Raw genomic sequence first — 21,199 nt, 5'->3', positions numbered from 1 at the left:
GAAAGCCATTGACGGGAAGCCTATTGATGTTGAGATAGTTATCCAGATGTACGAACTATATTGAATTGAAATTGAAGATTCGAATGAATAACTCATATTATAAAGTTGTAATACTAAGAAATCAGCTGGGAATGATGTTTGAAATCTTCCAGAAGGGTATCAACCAATAGAATATATTAGTATTATACGCATTAACACGTTTGGCATTATTATAAAATTGAGAATGGAAATGGAGAATATTCCAAAGAGACGACAACCCGACCAAAGAGCAGTCAAACAGATTGATAATAGGTGCAAAACATGTTTTACCCATTCTATATACACCTGTCCAAGGTCAGGAGCCTAGCTATAATTTGGTGGTTATCGTTGGCTGTTGTCTTTCATATTTGTTTTATTTTATTGCTAGCACATACATCTGGTTGACGTTGTGTTTTTTCCTTCAATTGTTAAATACATAATGTCATGTCGGTGACAGTTTTATCTTATTGTAAAGTGTAGGTTTTGGTCATTGATAAAGCCGCCGTATGTTGACCTTTAGTTGCTTGGATCACGTCCTTAGCCTTTGGTGATGTTTTCGTATGCATCGTCAATCATTACACATGCCTCCTCTTTTTTCATATTTACAGGTAGTTTTGTGATATTAAAAAAGAGCAACAAAGCTGATGCAAAATTGCATTTGATTTAATGTAAATAAAACAAGAATGTGTCCATAGTACACGGATGACCCATCCGCACTTTTATTTTACAAGTTCAGTGGACCGTAAAAATGGGATAAAAACTCTGATTTTGGCATAAGAATCAGAAAGATTATATATGTGTACTAAGTTTCAATTTGGTTGGACTTCAACTTCATCAAAATCTACCTCGACCAAAAACTTAAACCTGCATGTACAGACGGACGCAAAGACCAGCACACATAATGCTCATATAAAAATGAAAAAAAAGGATTTATCAGAGTAAAACAGCGACATAGCCAAACATGCCGCATCTACATATTGCACTAACAAGAACTCGTCTAGGTAAATCGAAAATACAAAGATAAGTCATACATAAACATAGGAGTAGGTGGTTAAGTCTGTGTGGTAACAGTATATTTTGAATATAGTAGGTTTTATCAAAGTTACGACAATGTATAAAATTGTACTTACAAAGTTCGGCTAGTACAGGATAATAAACGTCTGGATCTTGGCGCTTAAGAATAGATTTTCTGTTCGGTTTGTCTGGAATCTTTACCGGGTGAATATGCATATTGTCCAGTACTTAGCAGACGTTCGTTATAAAGACGTCATACTGTCGTCTGCAGAATTGCAAACAATGTTGCTTAGTTCCATGATAACTCCAAAGTATCGAAATCTATTGCAGAAGTTTTGAAACTGTTCAACCTAGGTCTAATTTACAAAATCTTAATAAAAGAGCCCGTGTATATGTATTGACTAGTCGTATGTAGACATTACGTATCTCTTGTTTGCATTTTATCAATTATCAACACAAGCAAACTTGAGCAATTCTTTTTTTCACACTGTGGTATTGTAGAATAACAATTTCACTGAGTACTTTATCAATAAGTCATTCTTTCAAGTTGTCAAAGTATGTCAATAATTCACCATAGACCCCTTACGACCTTACAAATAAATAAATTTAGATCCTTTCATTTGGGCCATACAAATACTTTCGTGTATAGAAATTAAAAGAAAGTTGATAAAATTAATGTTATGTCGGGTTTATTTTTCTTACGTATAAAATTCTATAAAATGTTTTGGCGACTCAATCTTTTGTGTCTCGTAATTCTTTATTTACAATTACCTTGTATTTACTGGTTTCAACGGATCAACAAGTTTTTTAGTCTTATGGAATGATCAATACAATTGGATATCATTTCAATCGATTTATAAATGTAATTTTATTAAGCTGGTATAGCAAATTATGTATAAGAGAATAAACTAATATCATAACATTTAAGCTGTCTTATTCAATGTTTTTGAACTGAAGAACAGTAAGTCTTTATTCAATTTGATATTAAATGTAGCAAACTATTTTATAATAAAGTAGAAATGAAAGGATTAAGCAGATGTTTTTTTACATTGTTATAAAGAATACACTTATTATTGGCTTTGTATTAGCTGTTTTTAATACTTCAAACAAATATCGTATATTTCCATATAAATAAAATCTACTCGGAAGTACTGCAGCCGATATTAAATTGTTGTACTATGCCACTTCAGCATGTAAACCATTATGTTTAAGTAACTGCAATACGTACGTAGTACGGTGTTTTGAATAACGGATTTTTTTTATCCACTGTTGTTATATGGATATAGGAAGATTTGGTACATATATATTATATCAACACCATAGAATAAAGCACTGAACTGATTATATTGTAAAATTTCTGTTAAATTTTGATATTCCAGTTATCTAAATTAAAAGGGGAGGATTTGTGTTTGAATTCAAGTTACTTTCTAACATGAATTCCAAAATGGAATAACTATCATATCTTCAAGATCTTGAAATATTATTTCTGTTGGAAGAATGTTTCAGTATGTTTTCCTTACGATTATAAAATATTTTCCAACTTCAAAGCATTGTTTATAACAAAGTTTCTGGGGGAACTTCTATTAAGAAGGGCGAATATGTTATTGAAAGCTAGTTCAAGGTCAACTATTTGTCTTCCCCAATACCACAACCTTGTCAGTTGTAGTTTAGTATGACACTTCTTTCTTCTCAAACTTATATTGTAGCTGTGTAATCATCATTTTATTTTCTCTTTCAACATTATTACATGTCAATTTGTGATAATTTAAAACAAAACATCAAACACTTAATTTCATTGATTTCCATTCGCATTTCCTTTTTCAAAGATTACGAATATCAGGTTCGAAATTTTTATTTTGCATATGAGCAAACACTTAAACATCTGTGATGTGATAAATTCACTCACATAGTAAAAACGAATGCTGATTCAAAATACATGAAGGCATGGATTGAAAGAATTTAGATTGTTTGTTGCTTTTTATGCATGATACCCAATATGTCTAGTACATCCCGCTAACATGTTAAACCCGCCACATGCTGTATGTATGTACCTCGGGCCAGAGTTGTATGCCAAGTTTTACCGAAATCTGTGACATAGCCCATTTACTGTGACTTCACCTTAACGGTCTTTTCATTTCCTTTACAAATAATGAGAATTTTCAACATATGTGTTCTTCATCCTATATGGCCTGATTTCAAATAACAAACATTGCATACTTTTCATGATTAACGTCATCAAATGAATAAGCAACGAATTTGTTGCATGACGGCATTATAACTATTTTATATAAAAATGCATCGATTAACGTTACAAACTTAATAGCGTTTAGTGAAAATACATATAGTAAAGGGGAAATAACTCTGATCAAATTTTTATACTCATTTCTTTTCTTCTTTTTATTAATTTTGGTTCCTGATAATATAAGTATGTCTTCTAGTAGTTAAATTTTATATTGGAGTAGCGATAAATTCAGCCGATAGTTTTTTTTCGGCATATAGATTGATTGAATTTCATACTTATAACTCAAATTGTCGGAATCGTCAAATTTAGACATATTGAAGTCATACAATATTAATACATACAAATACTTCAACCAATGACTATATAGATTATTACTAGTATTTTTTGGTACAAATGCAAAAGCATTTACTAAACTATCCTGTTTCAACAGACCAGGGATTTGAATAGTATACAAATCATTGAACAGACACAAGAACTATTACCATTGTGATCTAGTATATGTATAATTAAATCGAGGAAATGAAATAGAATATCACGAATGAAAGTTGTATATATAACCAGCTTATTAATATCAATAGTAAAAACTTCTAAACGGGTGTTCAATGGAATGCTAAATTGTTTTCTCTCTCTCGTTTTTTCTCGTTATTTATAAAGGAAACTAATAAAAAATCGTTCCAACTCCAGGAAACCTCTACCTTTTCTTAGATCCGCAAAATAAGTAATTTATATCTACCAGAAACTATAATGCTATTCTCAAAGCATACTTAAAAATGATACAAATACCGTTGTCATGCCATTACCACGATAGTAGTGCAGAGTATAAATCGGATAGGATGTTGGAAGCGTTGGTTACTTTTATTTTAGATGAACTAATACGTAACTAAGTTCTCTAGTGCTACCCTAAGTTTTGTTCCCAGCACCTTCGACCGACATCACAACATTTTGCGATATCAAATATAATATATTTTCGGTGCTGGTGCATTTGAGTGAATTTGAGAAATCTTACTATCTTTGACTATATAATAAACAGTTAACAAATTGAACAAAATAATCATGTCACGTATAATTATTAAACTAATCTATAAACTCAATTTCTTAAATATTGTTTCGAAAATTTGATGACTCTCGTGGTTTTACAAAGGTTAATTATATATTCTTATAGAATTGTGGGATATTTTCATCAAGTTCAATTTCTTTATTGCGTTAATCATGAAATTTTCATGTAGTCAACTATAACAATACATTCGAATCCATTAGCTTTCTATGTTTCTTACCTTAACGAACTTTAAATGTCTCTTTATAAACAACAGATTCCTTCAGAGAAAAGCAGTGTGACTTTACATTATGCTTTAACTAGCTTTTACGATACCAGTTCACATGTGTCTTAACGAGTCTGCTGAATTGTCTTTTATAAATATATGTTACATTCCGATATGACCGAATCAATCATATCTCAAACTTAATTACAAATTTGGATGAAAGCCTCAACTACATGTAATGATTGATTGCCTTTTGCGGTACAATTGGTCTTTCAAAACTTTAAATGGACTACTTTTGAGTCCCTGTATCTTCTAATAAGGACAAGACATAAATGTGTTTGTTCATCCGAATATATCACTATACATACTGCCTCGTTCAATCTTTTCAATTCTTCATTTAAACCAGTTTTATCGCATGTGTTGTTAATTTGTTTGTTATTGTCTTTAACTTCAAACCTTATGTAGATATTTTAATTTATTGCAACTACTGATAAATGTATACCAATATGTTTTATGTAAGAGTTCATCATTGGTCAACCTTGTATTGGGGGCAATAGTTAACATATATTACCAAGGACGTCTACAGTAGTGATGAAGTGATAAAAATGTACTTTACTTGGCACCTCGAGAAGTATTATAACTATTTAAATGTTTTACATTATTTATAACACTCTATTGTTCCTCAAGGTATATTCTCATCTGAGTGTTCGTCGGCCTACTTGGCTGTCCACTTCTTCTAAATGGGTAAAATGATTTACACGATTTCTAAGACACCGTTGTTGTGCACCTTCTATTACATAACAATATCCAAAAAATGTTTGATTTTTCTGATTTCGACACATGGACTTAACATTTTTTTTGATTATTGGTTGTCACACTCATCTTCAACAATAAGCAAACAATACACAAACTCATCACAGATTCCAGGCTTAAAATTGTGTAGGCCAGACGAAAAGTCATCAATGAAGCTCGAACAAAAAAATCAAAAAGGCTGAATAAATTACGAAGCAGTTGAAAATCTAGGAGGACCCTAAATTGCCTTAAGGTAAAAAAGTTTGCAATTTGTGTAAAAAGAGATGTAGTACGATTAAAAATGACACAACTACCCACTCGACTGAAATGGAGTGGTTTTAAACAATTATACCCTCCTCCCCCCGTACGACCTTCATCAATGAGATAAACCCATACTGTACATCACCAACAAGGACTAAGAATCAACCAGCAGTCGTATCCACCAATCAAAGAAATTAAGACCTAATTTGTTACAACCGATTTCATTGAGTGTGTACCTCGGTTAGCACTTGTTAGCTGAACGGTGAAGTCATTATTAGGTTGGACTTACATTGAGAATGGAAATGGGGAATGTTCCAAAGAGACAACAACCCGACCATGGAGCAATTAAAGGTGGATAGTTTACTTAACCTAGTAATGACTTCACGGTTCAGCTAGCAAACAAGCCTAAGAAAAGATATTACCTTTGCATACACCATCAATGAAATCAGCTATAAGTTTGATGACTTTTTAAAAGTTAATTTATAACGCTCATGTGCATATATTTAACGTGTAAATCAGTATAAACTCAAAAATTAAAGTACATCATCATCATTATATTTCTATTTAAAATTAATACTGCTTCTATACGCTTTGGATCAATTCCTATTTATTACACTGGATGATAGAAGCATTTTTATATTTAAAAATAAATATGTAATGCTATCCATGTTGAAATTGATAATCACACCACAATATATTTTATTTTTCTTCGTTTGTTATTTCATAAATATGAGAATTATTATGTCTTACAATTGATAGCCTATCTAATAAAGAACAAAGAATATTCAACTAGTTTTTTAAAAATTGTTTACTAAAATTCGGCTGTTATTATTTGTATTGCTAGCTGGAAGCGAAGACAACTATGTCTTGTCGTTATCAGTTTTTTTTTAATAGACTTGCTAATTGAATATGTACACCATGCTTTTAAAAATACTCATACTGTATTAGTTCATATCACAGACTATCTGGAGATACAAAACGAACTAGAGTTATCTTTCTTTTAAATAAAAAAAAAAATGATTTGGGGTATAGAAAGACAACTTACTATACAAATTATTGGCGAACAAAATAAGAACTATTTGTAACTTGTGTATAGATTTGTGCGTCCTCTATCTTTTATTCACTTTATTAATATTATAATAACAGTAGCTGTTAAAATCAAAGATATTAATCTTTAAAATCTCTTTAGTTAGCGAAACTCCTGATAAACGATTCTTTACAACATGGGGAGGACAGACATATGCTTGTTGTTACACTCGAATTTGTGTCACTTACCTGGTTTATCCACATTATCTGTGTTTTCTTCCTCTTCGTCATTCTCTTTCTCTTCTTCTTCTTCCTTCTTTTCGAAATTTAATTCAGTTTTCGGGAGACTATCAGCTGCTTCTAGGATCGGTTGCATATAATGGTTTTTATTTTCTCCTAAAAATTTATACAGTATATTACAGATAGGTTGTATCGCTAGGGAATTTAATAAGACTGTTATGCTTTGCTTGTCTATGTTTTCGCTTTTTCATTTAAAGATAGATAACTGTCATATACTATTCTCCAACATTAATAAAATGTTGTGATTTCTTTGTTAAGAGTCAGCTTAACTTTGCCGTAAAAAATAATAAAAGTAATATGTTTCTGTTTTATTGTTATGATTATGAACTGTTACGAGAAAAAAAAAACACTTTTGTTTATGAAGCTACTGTCTTTTTCTAAACTTTATCGTTTCATTTGCATATTTTGGTCAAAACAACTTTCTGTTTACCTTTTTCAAAGATATTACAAAATATTGTGTTTGATTAAGAGTTTTAGTCATGACAACCAAAAGCAAAGAAAAACCCATATTGTTTTACAAATAACTTTGTTCAAATATCTTTATTTCTTTATAACAAAAAAATGTTTACAAGAGTGTGGCAGGTGTAATTTAAATTTTAATATCATCTGTTTTAATTAAAATATTGACATTAATTTTACAAAACAAATTAACTCAGAGGAATTTTATCGCGGTTATTAAACATTTCATTGTCGCTGGCATTACATGCAACACAGAACAAAGGTGTTCAAAATACCATCTATTTATGTGGGTGCTTCAAATAATGAATTTTATTGCAGTTTCTTAGTGAAATTTTAGTGTTTGATCAAATAAAATCGTACCTATGTGTTTTGTATTATTTATCCTGTCAATAAATTAAAAATGCCTTTCATTTTGCCTCGGGTAATTTTAAATTAACAACCAAAAGTAACGTTTTTACTGTTTATCATATACAAGAACAATATGTCAACAGGGCCAACACCTATCGGCTGTTTGTGAAGTAAACTTATTTCTGGGCTCAGATCTTGTTCTTTGTCAATTTCTGATTCTTTTCTGATTGAAATGCGTTGATGTCAATTTTGTAGATTTCACTTCAAAGATTTATGTATTTTTAGAACAATTGCTGATTATGTTACTAGCAATCTGATAACTGCACTTATGTTTCAGTTGAATGTTAAGATGTAAATGGTCCAACATTTGCTCATTTATGTAACTCACAGTTTGGTGGTTGCAATTTTTTTTTATAGATTTTAAAGATTTATGTGGTATTGGTTTTTTTTTTGAAAAATTGATTTTGTTTTTTTACGAAACTTACTCTCTGATAATTGCACATGCGTTCCTTGTACTCCAATATTAACTTCCGGTGGACAACTATATGGATGAACAACGTATCCATTACTATCAAACCTTAGCTTCGTAAATTGTTTATTAAATTCATCAAATGATACAACGGGTTGAGATTTTTCGTTGTATAAAGTATTTTGCTCTTGTACTACTGAAGCTGTTTTTGGACGAGCTGGAGTTTTCGGTCGTGCTAAAAATTCCTGAAAAGAAGAAGAAATGATTTTAACTCTTTGTCAATAAATACAGTAAGCGTTCAATGGTACCTCTCGTTGTTAGGTGGACAGGGCAAGACAAAAGATTATAATTTTCCACTGTATTTGAAAAAGAATCGAGTATTTCAAAATGAATCTGCGTAGAGATTCACAAAAACACCATGAATCCGTGAAAGATTCACAAAAGGAAAGGTTTCGCATATTGTTTCTTAAACAATGGATAATGGTCTATACTGAACGTTTGAATATAAAGCTGGAATAAATTGTAAATGGTAGGAAACTTTGATATGGAAAAATTATTGCTAGAAACTAAGGAGCCACGTGGCGTTGCTAACGAAATTGACATTGAAATTGACAACGTCGTCACAGGTAAAATAGCGATAAACAGATTATCATTGGTCATCTCAACTCTATTGCTTTTCTCACTTTCGCTGTACCAGCTCAAGCGAGAAAATCAATCTCGTTGAGATAATCAACGATAATCTATAAATACCAAACAGCAGATGAAAAAAAAAGTGTTGTAAAGTTATAATAATTGTGTATTTCGCTTTTTATACCGATATTATTTAGTTTGGCTTCGACTGACATGACCATTTATCTTAATTGACTTGAAATTGAAAGTCATCAGAGATATCACCAAATTGCTTATACCGGAAAATATGATTTCCAGTTTTATTTGACCAGAGAGAAGAACAAAAATTATACTACAACCAGAGATGGAGGCAAATAATGAAAATATTTAGTAGAAAAATATGTTTTGCATTGTAACAGGTCACTTGTATACCACCGGAATATTGCTGAAAGGAGGGTTTTATTAAACAGAAAATGTTAAGTCCTTAAGCGTTTCGACAAGCACTGTCTTTTTATCACAAGGAACAAAATACTTGTATGTATCAAAATCCGAATAAAAACGTTGTAGGGGTGATAAAAGCAACGAGGATCGAAAGTTGTGCCAAATCAAGGCAAACAAATCAGAGCAATGCACTAGACTGGTGCATTCCTTAGCCTAAATGATTTCTGAAGTTTTACGACGGCATGAAGGTGACACCTATGTATTAATTGAGAGAAATGTAACTTAGCATATTGAAAGAGTCGTGAATGTAAACACCAAATACAGAAGCTTAACGATGAGATAATTGTGTTTGAAAAGAGAAATACGTATTACATGCTTAAACAACTTCTCATAAATGTCGGCACATGTTTGTTTATTCCTAAGGTAAAACGAACAAATATTTATTCTTAAGGGTATGAATAATCGCGTGGGGCTTAGTTCTATAGCTTTTTGAAAAATTAATTGAATTAAACGATTTTTAAGTTGAAATTCAAACAGGAAAATTACTCGCAATTGAAAGTTTAATTAATTTTTAACTATTTGCTAGAATTTTAATATAAATGGATTAATTTTAATTTTGAAAGAACATTAATGTGTAGTTTTCTTTGATTCATTGTGATAAACAAACCTAATTTTCGATTTAATCGCATATATACATGTATTCTTATACTGAAAAACATAGATTTTCCGCATCAGCTGTTTGTTTTATAAATAGAAACAATAATCGTTAAAACAATGATTTGTTCAGGGCGATGCAGCTTTTTGATATGATGAGATAAAAATAGTAAGAATTTTCGTGACTTTTTTAATCCTGCTATAGAAGCCTATAACTTTGAGCACAACCGCGTACTATGTAGTATTGCAAAAGTACTATTCATACTTTTTAACTTAGTTTCGACTCCATGCAACCCGTGTTGAAGAGCAACCTTTTGAAAATGCGGGATGAATAAATACACAGCCCCGTCTGGACAAAATGTAGACGGTATCTTTGCCAAGCATTTGCAGATAACAGTTCAAATTTCCGACTATATTGCTGAGAACCTACTTCAATGATACATTGACCAGATTGAATTTCAATGATATATTTGAAATCTGATGTAAAGCACGCAACAATCGATTAGTTATTAATAAGTTGATGGACGCTCGCATACATATGTGACTTTCTTAATGACATGTAACTAAAATTGTAACACATGTTACCCTTTATGTGGTGATCATTACTTGTTTTTTTATTAGGAAGTTACTTTTAAAAATTCATATTTTAGGATTACAATAAAGTTATGATCGTGATAAATTACCCGTGTTCCTGAATTATCTATCATCAGGTATGCAAAAAAACAAAAAGTTTGAAGCTTAATACAGAGTACATGCATGCCAAAACATCAAACCCAAAATACAAAATATGATAATAAGAAGATGTGGTATGAAGGCCAAAAATTTGCAACATTCTTCCTAAAATTCTCCTTCGACAAGTTTAGTAACTAAGTTTCCTCCTCCCTCCGTCAAAGTTGACCTTCGATTCATTTGGCTATACTTAGTATGCCCCTTCTGATCATAAAGCTAACGTATTTCTGTGACTTTCACTTTTTGGGATTGAAAGTTTTTCAAGAAAAGACTATCAAATTATGAATGTATCTTTTCATTCATACCAATACAGATATAATTACTGGTTACTGATTCAAAACTAAATTGTTATATTTTTATTATTTCCAGTACATGTATACCAATAAATTTTTAATTTTCACTGTACAGAAGAAATTTTATATATATAAACCGGTACACTTTTCAATTATTTGAAATGATCTAAAGAACCCATCTACTTAAGTAAAACTTTCTTTTACCTCAACAAATTTAGCTTTAATGTGTATTTTATTATATTAATATTTTTCCATAAAGTCTTTATCTATCAAACCATTCTACCAGCGATATAGATTATTATAAATGGTTTAACGGATGGATGAGTTTAACATTGCATTATATGTCAATATTCCCATTGATTAAAGGCCATTTAAATTTGATTTTTGTAACACACAAACCAATTACCGACACAACTACTGAATACGTAAATGTTTGTCTCATAAAGAAAGGTGATAATCAGTATCTACAAGAGAAACAAAAAGAAAGGTACCAATTATAACTTGTTCTGCGTACTGACATGGAAATAATGGAAAAGCACACGGGGCAATCTCAAACAAGGAGCAGAAAAGAGATAGACAAACAACATTAAGAAAAAAGAAGAATAAAATATACAAATAACAGGTCTACAATTATTTTGAAAAAATAATAAAAAAATGTTAGGAAATGATCTCGAATTCTTCGAAAGGATTAGCAGTTCGAGGTGAGGGAGCTCATTTCATGTAAACATAAAACGGTAGTTGAATACGCCTTTTGTGATGTCATGAATAAGAAACGACAACAGGGTTGTGCCACGACAATCCTCTAACAAAGCACCGGGCCCTTACTCGAGACCAAATGTTTCGTAACTAGAAGTATAATTGTAAAACGCAGAAAGCCTAAACACCAAAAGGACAATTAGAACCGCTGACAACTGAGATAACCCTAAGAGTCCTAACACTAGTTTGAGTGCAACTATATATATAAAATTATATAAGTTTGGAACCTGGAATTCACAGGCAAATGTTGTTTTTTCAGTTATGTCAGTACCGTACCTTTGGCTACTAGGTATTACAAAAAGGCATATTATGAAGTTAGTAGTTTAGCCCCAACATGTCTCATGTTATAATTCATTCAGTTTCATAGGTATCAACTAAAATGCGGTTTAAACGAATATGTATAGCTTTTTAATGCACTTTATTGAAAGTCCTATCATAATGGTATATTTATGCATCTTAAATTGAATCTAACACAAAGTTTAAAACTTAAACTTATAAAAATTCCACAAAAACACAGAAGCAAATTCTTCAGTTATGTCAAATATCAAATAAAATCCTCTTATTTCTAAACTATTGAATATGAGGGGAAATGCTTTTGGGTAATTATAAGGTGCTGTTAAAAAATTTAATTTTCATATGATTGTTAACTGAACTGATTTATAAAACGTATGCTGCAAGCACGAAGGCGGAATAATCAAAAGATTTCAATTATTTGATAAGTTACAATTTTTATGAACTATACTAAATTGAAGAAATATTGCTGTTTGGTATGTGTTGCTAACCATCATGTAAACTAGTATATACTTTTATGGCATGGCATTACGTTGAGTGTCCTAAGTATTTCGAGTGTTTACTGTTAATTACAATTAAAATATAAGTTGTATATAGTAACAGCTTTGAATAACAATGGTCTATAGTATTAGTTGAAACTGCATTTAAATAAATAGGATTAAACTTTAAGTATTATGTAAAAAATATATGAATGAATTGCATGTTCTTACCAAGCGTTCTGATATAGGTTTTCTTTTTGGCGTGTTGTACCTTGAAGTTCCACTGAATTTCCTTGAATATTTCCTGTCTTTGTTGTAACTATCCATATAGTTCGTGATCCACATTTTTTCTCCTAAAGGCGGCATTTTGAATTCTTTGCGTGTGTATGTTAAACTCACTAATTGAAGTTGAACTTAAACTTCCAATACGTGTATATACGTTATTTAGGAAACCTTCAGAATTTAAATTACATTCGATTCAAACTATATATTTAAAAATCGAAATAGGAAAATACTTTTGATATTGTTAAGTATGTAAATTAAGCATATCACATTTATTCAGCTGAGGGGATATTATATCGACGCGAATCATAGCGTAATTGGACGCAATATATACAAACAATATGTACACTCAACACTTTTGGAATTCTATTTCAACCTATCCTTTTATATTAATCCGATAGTGAAAAACTTACATTTCATAAACAAAATATTTTCACAAGCTTCGATATCCTTTTCAAAAAGCAATATATGTTTTTGAAAGTATTATATAAATTTTATCCTTCAAGCTACTTGTTAAAAACTCTGGAATCCTTTTGTGTCAGCTTGATCCCATTGTGAATGGAATTATCTATCGAGTACACAATGCCAGTAAATAAAGATTGAAATGGATTAGACAGTATTGATTTTAAATATTGTCAAATTAATGCAGTAGAAAAGGAGTTTACACAGGTATTTGGTTTAAACATTTGACATAAATAGAGTTTATTGTCCCTGTCACGTCCGGTATTAGGGAATTCAATGTTACTTTTCGGTATTGAACTGTACCAGAGAATGTCGATATGCCATGTTAACAAATAGTTGAAATGTTACGTGTGGACGATGATAGAGTGTTGTCATTTTCAGTCAAACAATAAATTATTGACTGGTTCAAGGTTTCAATGATTTCTATTGTTATGCTCTAGATTAGACTTTAACGGCCATTAGTGCAATTTGCTAATATATATATAGATTAATAAAAGATTAATATATCTCTATTGGACCAGATAATGCAGTTACAGCTATCCACGACAAATATACGAAAATCGTTGAAAAATGCAATTCAATGTTGCTATTTTTATTTTAGCAGAATATGGATTACAATTGAAATGCTATTCTAAACTAGATGTGTCAAAGCGACACGAATGGCCCCGTACCAAAACGTTGAAAAATCTGCAATTTCTCTAACACATGTGGACACAAATATATTGGTAGTCTCACATTGATATGTTCATAATTATGATTTAACTGTTAACAAAACTCAGCTCAAAATGTGGAGGTTTATACAAAAAAAATTCTGTATAACTGTTTACAAAACTCAGTTCAAATGTGGAGGCCTATAGAAAACAAGTCTGTATAACTGTGATTTTCAACAATTTTCAAGTTGTAAATCCTTAATTTTGCCAAAATTAGTGGAGAGGAAAAAACATAAACTTGATCTGTAACTCATCATGAGTAAGTCACATAACAAAAATCAGCCCCATATCTGAAAGTGTTTTGAAAAAAAGTCTGTATAACTGTTATTTCATCAATTTATCAAAGTCTAAAGCTCGTAATTTCGGCAAAAAAGAATTGATCTGAAGCTCAATATGGCGAACTCACAAACCAAAAATCAGCCAAATATCTGAAAGCGTTTAGAAAAAAACTCCGTATAATGGTTTGTTGCGGAATGACGGAATGACGGAATGGCGATATTTCGGAATTTCGGAATTTCGGAATTTCGGAATTTCGGACAACGGTAAAGTTGTAAACGGCACAAGATATGTGGCTGACTTATCTGTTGTATCCTTTATCTCTAGTTCGATGGGATAGATTCTTTCAACATAGTCACCATTCTGTTAACTATTTAGTGAGAGAACATTATCTTTATTGCGGAACGTAAAGTTAAAGAATATTGCTAACTTCTGATCTTTCTTCATAAGAAGCTCCCGTATGAAGACAGCATCATAATAATAAAAATGCATGCTCTAGTTGCCTTCAAATATTGTCCTTGACCTCTTTGGTATAAGGGAATTCAAATTTAATCTACCGTATTGCGGTATTAATATAAATACTGTATTTTCTAACTGTCGCCTGTGTGAATCAAGGATACAAAGAATGTTGATAGTACTGTCTATTCAGATGGGTCAATGTATTAAGTATGTGGAATATATTGTTCTAATGTAGTCCTGGTGGCACTCATTTAAACGAGAGGAGTGGTTGAAGCCCTTTAATCCTTCTCCTTTCCGTTGGAACAAATCAATCTAGTATTTCCTATGAACACTTGCGGCAATCGATCTTAACTTTTGCTTTCATTTTGTTAAGTTAAAATTTACTTATTCCCTATTCTTTAGTTTTCTATATTGTGTCATTTGTACTATTGTTTGTCTTTTTCGTTTTTAGCCATGGCGTTGTCAGTTTATTTTCGATTTATGAGTTTGACTGTCCCTTTGGTATCTTTCGTCCCTCTTTTATCATAAAAGGACAAAAAACTCAATATAAGTTATTGTATATTTAACAGCTATTATTTTAAAAGCACACCCTCCTAGCCGGTAAAGAAACTTTCACCAGGCTTCCACTGGTTACATGAGTATTTATCTAAGCCCAGTCTCAACTTAACAGAGACCGTTTTGGGATGTACAAAAAACAGAATACACGGTAATCATATTAACAAATACATGAAAGGATTAGCCTTGCTTGTCAGTAGAAAATATTCTACAGAAAATCTTATCATTGCTAAATACCATATGGTATGGTATTGGCTGTCCGTCTTTCTTTTCCTTATGTGTTTACATGAAATATCATTGATATGTTTATTTTCTGTAAATACTGTGAGGATATATGCCGAATGTTGAATTATTTGAAACAATGAGGTTTTCTTACCAGGTAGGAAAGATTGCATAAGTCGTTTTTCGTACAACTAATTGGAACTTTCCTTTTTTTAAACCTTGACTAAAACTTCATATTTGATTTTCCTTTCTAATGGTTTTAATTTAAGCGACATTGATGAGTCTATTGTAGACGAAAACCTGATATTTTTTATGAGTCTTGTGCAGACGAAATCCAGATATCTTTAATGAGTCTTATGTAGACGAAAGCCAGATATCTTTGATGAGTCTTATGTAGACGAAATCCTGATATCTTTGATCAGCTTTTGACATTTATGCTTACGTATCATATATATATTTAAGTTATTTGCAGAGCACTCAGGAACATATAGCTTGCAAAATTTATGTAAAAGTTATTTATAAATCATAAATCTGTGGTGCACTAAAGCTGCCTTAAATCTACCTGCGTTTTACGTAATTTATCTATGTATACCAACTGTCTCAAGTATACACCTACGTTACATGTACTTGTCTATCTTAAGTAGTAAGCAAATATCATTATATGATATTTACATTAAAATATAATTTTGTATTGAAAGAGAAATTTATAACTATTATATATAAAGATTAAAGAAAACATACAAACTGGGCGTCTAAACAATATTAATGGTTCCTTTATTAGGATATTTTGAACAAATATTTCAAACTGTTAGTTTTGTTTTTAATGAGAGTTTAATGTTGGAATAGATTCACCATGATCTCAGTGGAGGTAGTCCGTGTCATTAAGCATGGTTAAAGTCCACTTGAACTCTCTTCAAATGTAATTAGTCTGTAACATTTAAAATATGAAAGTTCCCCGTCTCTTCAATACCGATGTTTACCCAGTAGTAACACTTCAACATTAGTCTTTCCAATTTTTGCAGATTCCAATAATGAATTTGAAAGAGGCTGACTTTTTAACTAGATACATATAATGTAATCTCTTTAAAAGTTTTATTTAGTAGTACCTGTCTATCAATTATAATTAAGTACAGTAAAGGCTATTCAACGTTGTATCAACATCCATAAATATGGTGTGGTTGGGATGTTGCTGCATATTAACAGCGGTTGATGTAATAATGCATAATAGATTTAAAGGAGCCACCGGGATTGAATGAAAGGAGGAAGAAGTCAAACATACAATAAACAATACACTGAACACTATATATTGTACCATAGAACCCGAAGCAAATAGTTTCGTTTCGGTTGTATTTATTATTCTACTCTTTCGTTATATTCAATTTGTCATTTGCTTTACATTACTGTTCTCCATCAATTCAAATATCAATACGTGGTCTCACTAAACTGAGGCTTTTTTTTCTGCAAAAATTGAAATCGTAGATATCTTTGTGAGAAACTGCTATGAATCGAACAAATATATTTCAAAATGCTGGACTTTTTTTTTAGACAGCTTGTGTGTTGAGCCTGATAGATTTGTTTCGGCGTGTTTTATGCTCAAATGGGGCAGAATTAAAACTAGACTATGAAATATATAATTTCAAATTTCGAATTCTCAACTTTCCATTCTCAGCAGTAGCATATCCTCTGTCAAATGATATGACCTTTATATATATCTCAATTGACCTTCTCGTTCATGTATGTCCACACTGTACGGACTTAAATATCAGGGATGTGCTCCCTCTGATTCAACTCAGTTATGAGGAATAATGACTAAAATTGGAAACTACACAAGTTTTACGGTCACAAGTACGAACTTGTTGACAGATACGAGATGTCTGTGTTTTAACTTACATGCGTCGTGTTCTGCAAGATCTTCTTAAAGATAATTTTACTGATTATGTCCTAATGCCAAGTGTTACATTTTGACTAAGTGTGGTTTCGTATGGCGGATATTAAATCCATAGCAGGCAATGATTACCCTGTATCTCGTTCGATCTTTATTCTTTTATAGTTCATGCGATTCCCTCGGGGTTAAGTTTGGTACCTTGATTTTTTTCTTCAAAATCGGTTTATGAGATTTGATCATTGTTAAATATTTTTGCCTGAATTAACAGTAAAAATGGAAATTCTAGTAATTTTATCAATGTAAACCATAACTGAAAGTCGTTGGTTGGTCAACTAATAAAACGCAGTGTACTGTGAAATGTAAATTATACTGGTAATCTCCTATATTAAGAGTGTATAATTTAGACCCAGACTAACCAGTCTCTCCGTCCGTCCGTACACATTGTGTCCGCTTTATATCTAGAGAACCGTTATTATTTCATACTTTTAACTTGACATGTATATTAACCAACACAAGATGGTGTGTCATAATGTTTGTAAAACTTCCAAGGTCAAAGGTCAAGTTAACAAAAACTGTGGTTTCAGTTGACAACACCATGTCCTATGGTATAGATCATGTCCGCTGAATAACTTGAGAACCGTTATGATTGTATACCTTATATATGACATGTATATTGACCAACAGCAGAGGGTGTATCATAATGTATGTATGTAACTTCTAAGGTGAACGTTAAAAAAATGGTTTCAGTTGACAACCCCATGCTCTACAACACGTTATATACATCGAAGCTCACACAAATGGCTCATATCTTTATAATGTCTAGTTTGTTTAATAATCATTACAACGAACTCGAGATAACAAAATAATAAATTGGAAATCAACTTCTATCCTTTTTAATGATTTTGTTTAAAATAGAAGCAACCAGAAATGGTATAGCGTTATAGAATCATAGTTGTAGTGGATGTTAGTTGTTTATCAAAATAGGTATGAATACAAGGACCAAGATTGGTCAATGTTATTAAAGATGACGAAAGTTGAATTGAAGAAATATTGTAACACACTGTAGCAGTGGTGGGATCTATGTATTTGAATTAGTCATTTGCATTTTGAATGGACAATAATTTACCATCTTACAGTTGACTGTACGAAAACAGTGGCACATTTATGGGGATCTTCTCTTGTTTTTCTCTCTCATTCAAATACGAAAGAAAACAATATTATCATGCTTAAAACAGGTCCATCAAAAGTTTTAAATTCTATTAAACTTCACACTTTAAATTTAAAAAGAGTAGTCTCTGCGTTATTAGTGAGTATCATTTTTTTAAGTCATTTTAAGATGCAAATTCCGTAAATAGTTATCAAAGGTACCAGGATTATAACACTTTCTATTCGTGTCATTACTTTGCAAAGTAAATTAAAATTATCAATCATTTGTTGTATGAACTGAACATGTACGATTTCGATATTCCGTCAGCGTGAATCATTTTTTTTCTGTAATCAGTAATATTAACCCTATTTCATTATTTTTACACTACTCCTTTATATATATTTTGGCACATTTTCTCAAATTCTTCTTTCTTAATTTGCTTTCGGGTATTCATACCTTTATTTTATATTGTTTAATGAAATGTATGGGATCCGGACGTTTTAAAGAAACCTTTCAAAAATTAATGGAGTTGTCTTTCTTTGTGCGTTACACTTTGTTGTTTAGATCTGTCAGCCTTATTCCCGATTTTATAGTACGTTAACATCAAATGCGGTGAACCTTTTTACATAACATAATTAATGGATGCTGAAATTCCCATAAGAACAGTACTTCGTAACTGAAAAAGTAGCGAAAAATACCAAGATTGAAAATTAGCTGTTAGAAAAAAGAGAAAAACACAACAAACAGACAGACAGACAGACAGACAGACAGAAAAAAAACAGTGCAAAACACAACAGAGAAAACTAGACTGAGCAACTGTGACGAACGGCACCAAAAATTGTGTAATCTCAGGTGCTCATTAATTGTAAGCAGATCCTGCTCCTAATGTGGCATCCGTCATGCTGCTCATGTGAGTGCAAACCCGGTGATTAGTCAGCAAGACGGGTTTATAGTAACGATAATTCGAACATATCGGTCGTCTAAAAAAAGTATGTTGATGCAACGTGTATAATTTGATTTGGACTCATTCTTAGAATGTGTTTAACAAGATAACTCATCAACACAAAGACATTCAATATAAGTAAAGTTTGACATTAAATTTTCATAAATGCTAACAAGTATGCTAGATATTGGCCCATTTTAGAATTAGTTATGGATTATATTAAAACTTATATAAGTGGTACCAGTATATTCCTTTACTAAATGCATTATATTTAGATCTGAACATTATATGAATATTTTTTTTCTCTTTTAAAAGATTTTTTTTGATAAACATTTTGCGATCAATGTTGAATTTGTTCTGAATTTATGCCTAACAGTTTCACTTAAAAAAAACTGCCCAGCATTCGTAACTCAGAAAAATGAGAATATAGACTCACTTTTAGAAAGTGAAAATATTTTGGACTAATATGTCCCTTTCTTGACATAAAAAAGCAATAGATCAAACGAGCATGAAGTAGATATCGTCGAATGTCTAAGGGTTAAAATTCCTATGGAGATTTGCATTGAAAAGGGAGATCACTCTTCGAAAAAAAAGCAGAAATATCAATAAGAGTTGATACAAAATTATTATTTTACCACTTCTATTCATCAGAATGTATCGATTCTTGATATTTTAGCGGACTTTATACTATAACACACAACTCTAAAGATGTTTTCATATCTTTTATTAAGCTATAATCTAGATTGTGTAATTCATTAGTTGACAATTTATTGAATATTTTAACATGTCAGAGTAAAGAATTTAAAATTTATTAAAAATAATTAAGCATGTATTCTTCTTTTTGTGGTTTAAAGTTTCTTTAGAGAAGTAAGTTGCTGAATAAAGGCAACAGTAGTATACCGCTGTTCAAGACTCATAAATCCATGGACAAAAAACAAAATCGGGGTAACAAACCAAAACCGAGGGAAACGCATTAAATATAAGAGGAGAACAACGACACAACACCGAAACGCAACACACACAGAAACGGATCAAGCAAAAAATATAATGTACAGATATAAACAATACCAAATTTTCACATTATTTTTCAAAATGGTCACAAAGTCTCAGATTTGCTATTTCTTGAATGAAAAATGCACGAAAAATATAAACTGCCCATAACACTTCTGTTTTGTACATTTCATGAACAGATGATTATAGAATTTTAAAATCAAATACAAACTTATAACCACATGAAAGTGTCATACTTTATATAAATTTCAAAAAAAACAACAAAAAAACTTACCAAAAAAGACACTTTTTGCAAGAGTTATCTCCCCTTTCAATGTTAATTTCCATAGAAAATTAAAAATGCTGATTCGAGTTTCCTTCAAGTTAGATTTTTTTATATGTGTATACAAAGGGCATATAGCTATAGATTAGATCTAAAACATTTTCTGTTGCAATTAGTTTGAGGTTAAATCTTAGTTTGACTGGACTACATATGCATCAGATAACTGGTAATCCATTATCAGTTCATTCACACTTGCTTTAGTGCATATAGTACATTCTTTTTATTTATTGAACTAGGTGATGTTTTAAACTGGAAGTCCCAATTTAGTTCAACATAAATAATAAAAACGTCTTTTTAATAATTTTTCGATGATTTAAAGTAATGTTTAGATTTAGATATTTGCTTGTCATTATAACTGAAAAATCCTCTCACTACGAGGAATATTGTCACCCACAAAATAATATTGAGTAAGAATGTTTATATCCTCAGTGACCACCGTCAGAGCAACATCAGAAATTGTTTGCAACTATACTTGATGCACCAAA

The 21,199-nt window shown here is 31.1% G+C and overlaps 1 protein-coding gene across 1 annotated transcript in view; it reads right to left on the bottom strand.

Moving 5' to 3' along the window:
- LOC134715806 (uncharacterized) overlaps nucleotides 1–13,280 on the bottom strand; it is a 39,734-nt gene extending 26,454 nt beyond the window's left edge. Inside the window, exons 1-3 of the mRNA XM_063578257.1 lie at nucleotides 12,672–13,280; nucleotides 8,205–8,433; nucleotides 6,862–7,008 (exon numbers count right to left, since the gene is read on the bottom strand). Coding sequence (XP_063434327.1) covers nucleotides 6,862–7,008; nucleotides 8,205–8,433; nucleotides 12,672–12,806 — 511 coding nt within the window. The 5' untranslated portion in view covers nucleotides 12,807–13,280. The remainder of the gene's footprint in view (nucleotides 1–6,861; nucleotides 7,009–8,204; nucleotides 8,434–12,671) is intronic.
- Between the last annotated feature and the right edge of the window lie 7,919 nt (nucleotides 13,281–21,199).

The sequence above is a fragment of the Mytilus trossulus genome, chromosome 4, assembly GCF_036588685.1.
Source record: "Mytilus trossulus isolate FHL-02 chromosome 4, PNRI_Mtr1.1.1.hap1, whole genome shotgun sequence".
Taxonomy (NCBI): Eukaryota; Metazoa; Mollusca; class Bivalvia; order Mytilida; family Mytilidae; genus Mytilus; species Mytilus trossulus.
Note: the sequence above shows the minus strand (reverse complement) of the source record. Positions and strands in the feature narration are given on the sequence as shown.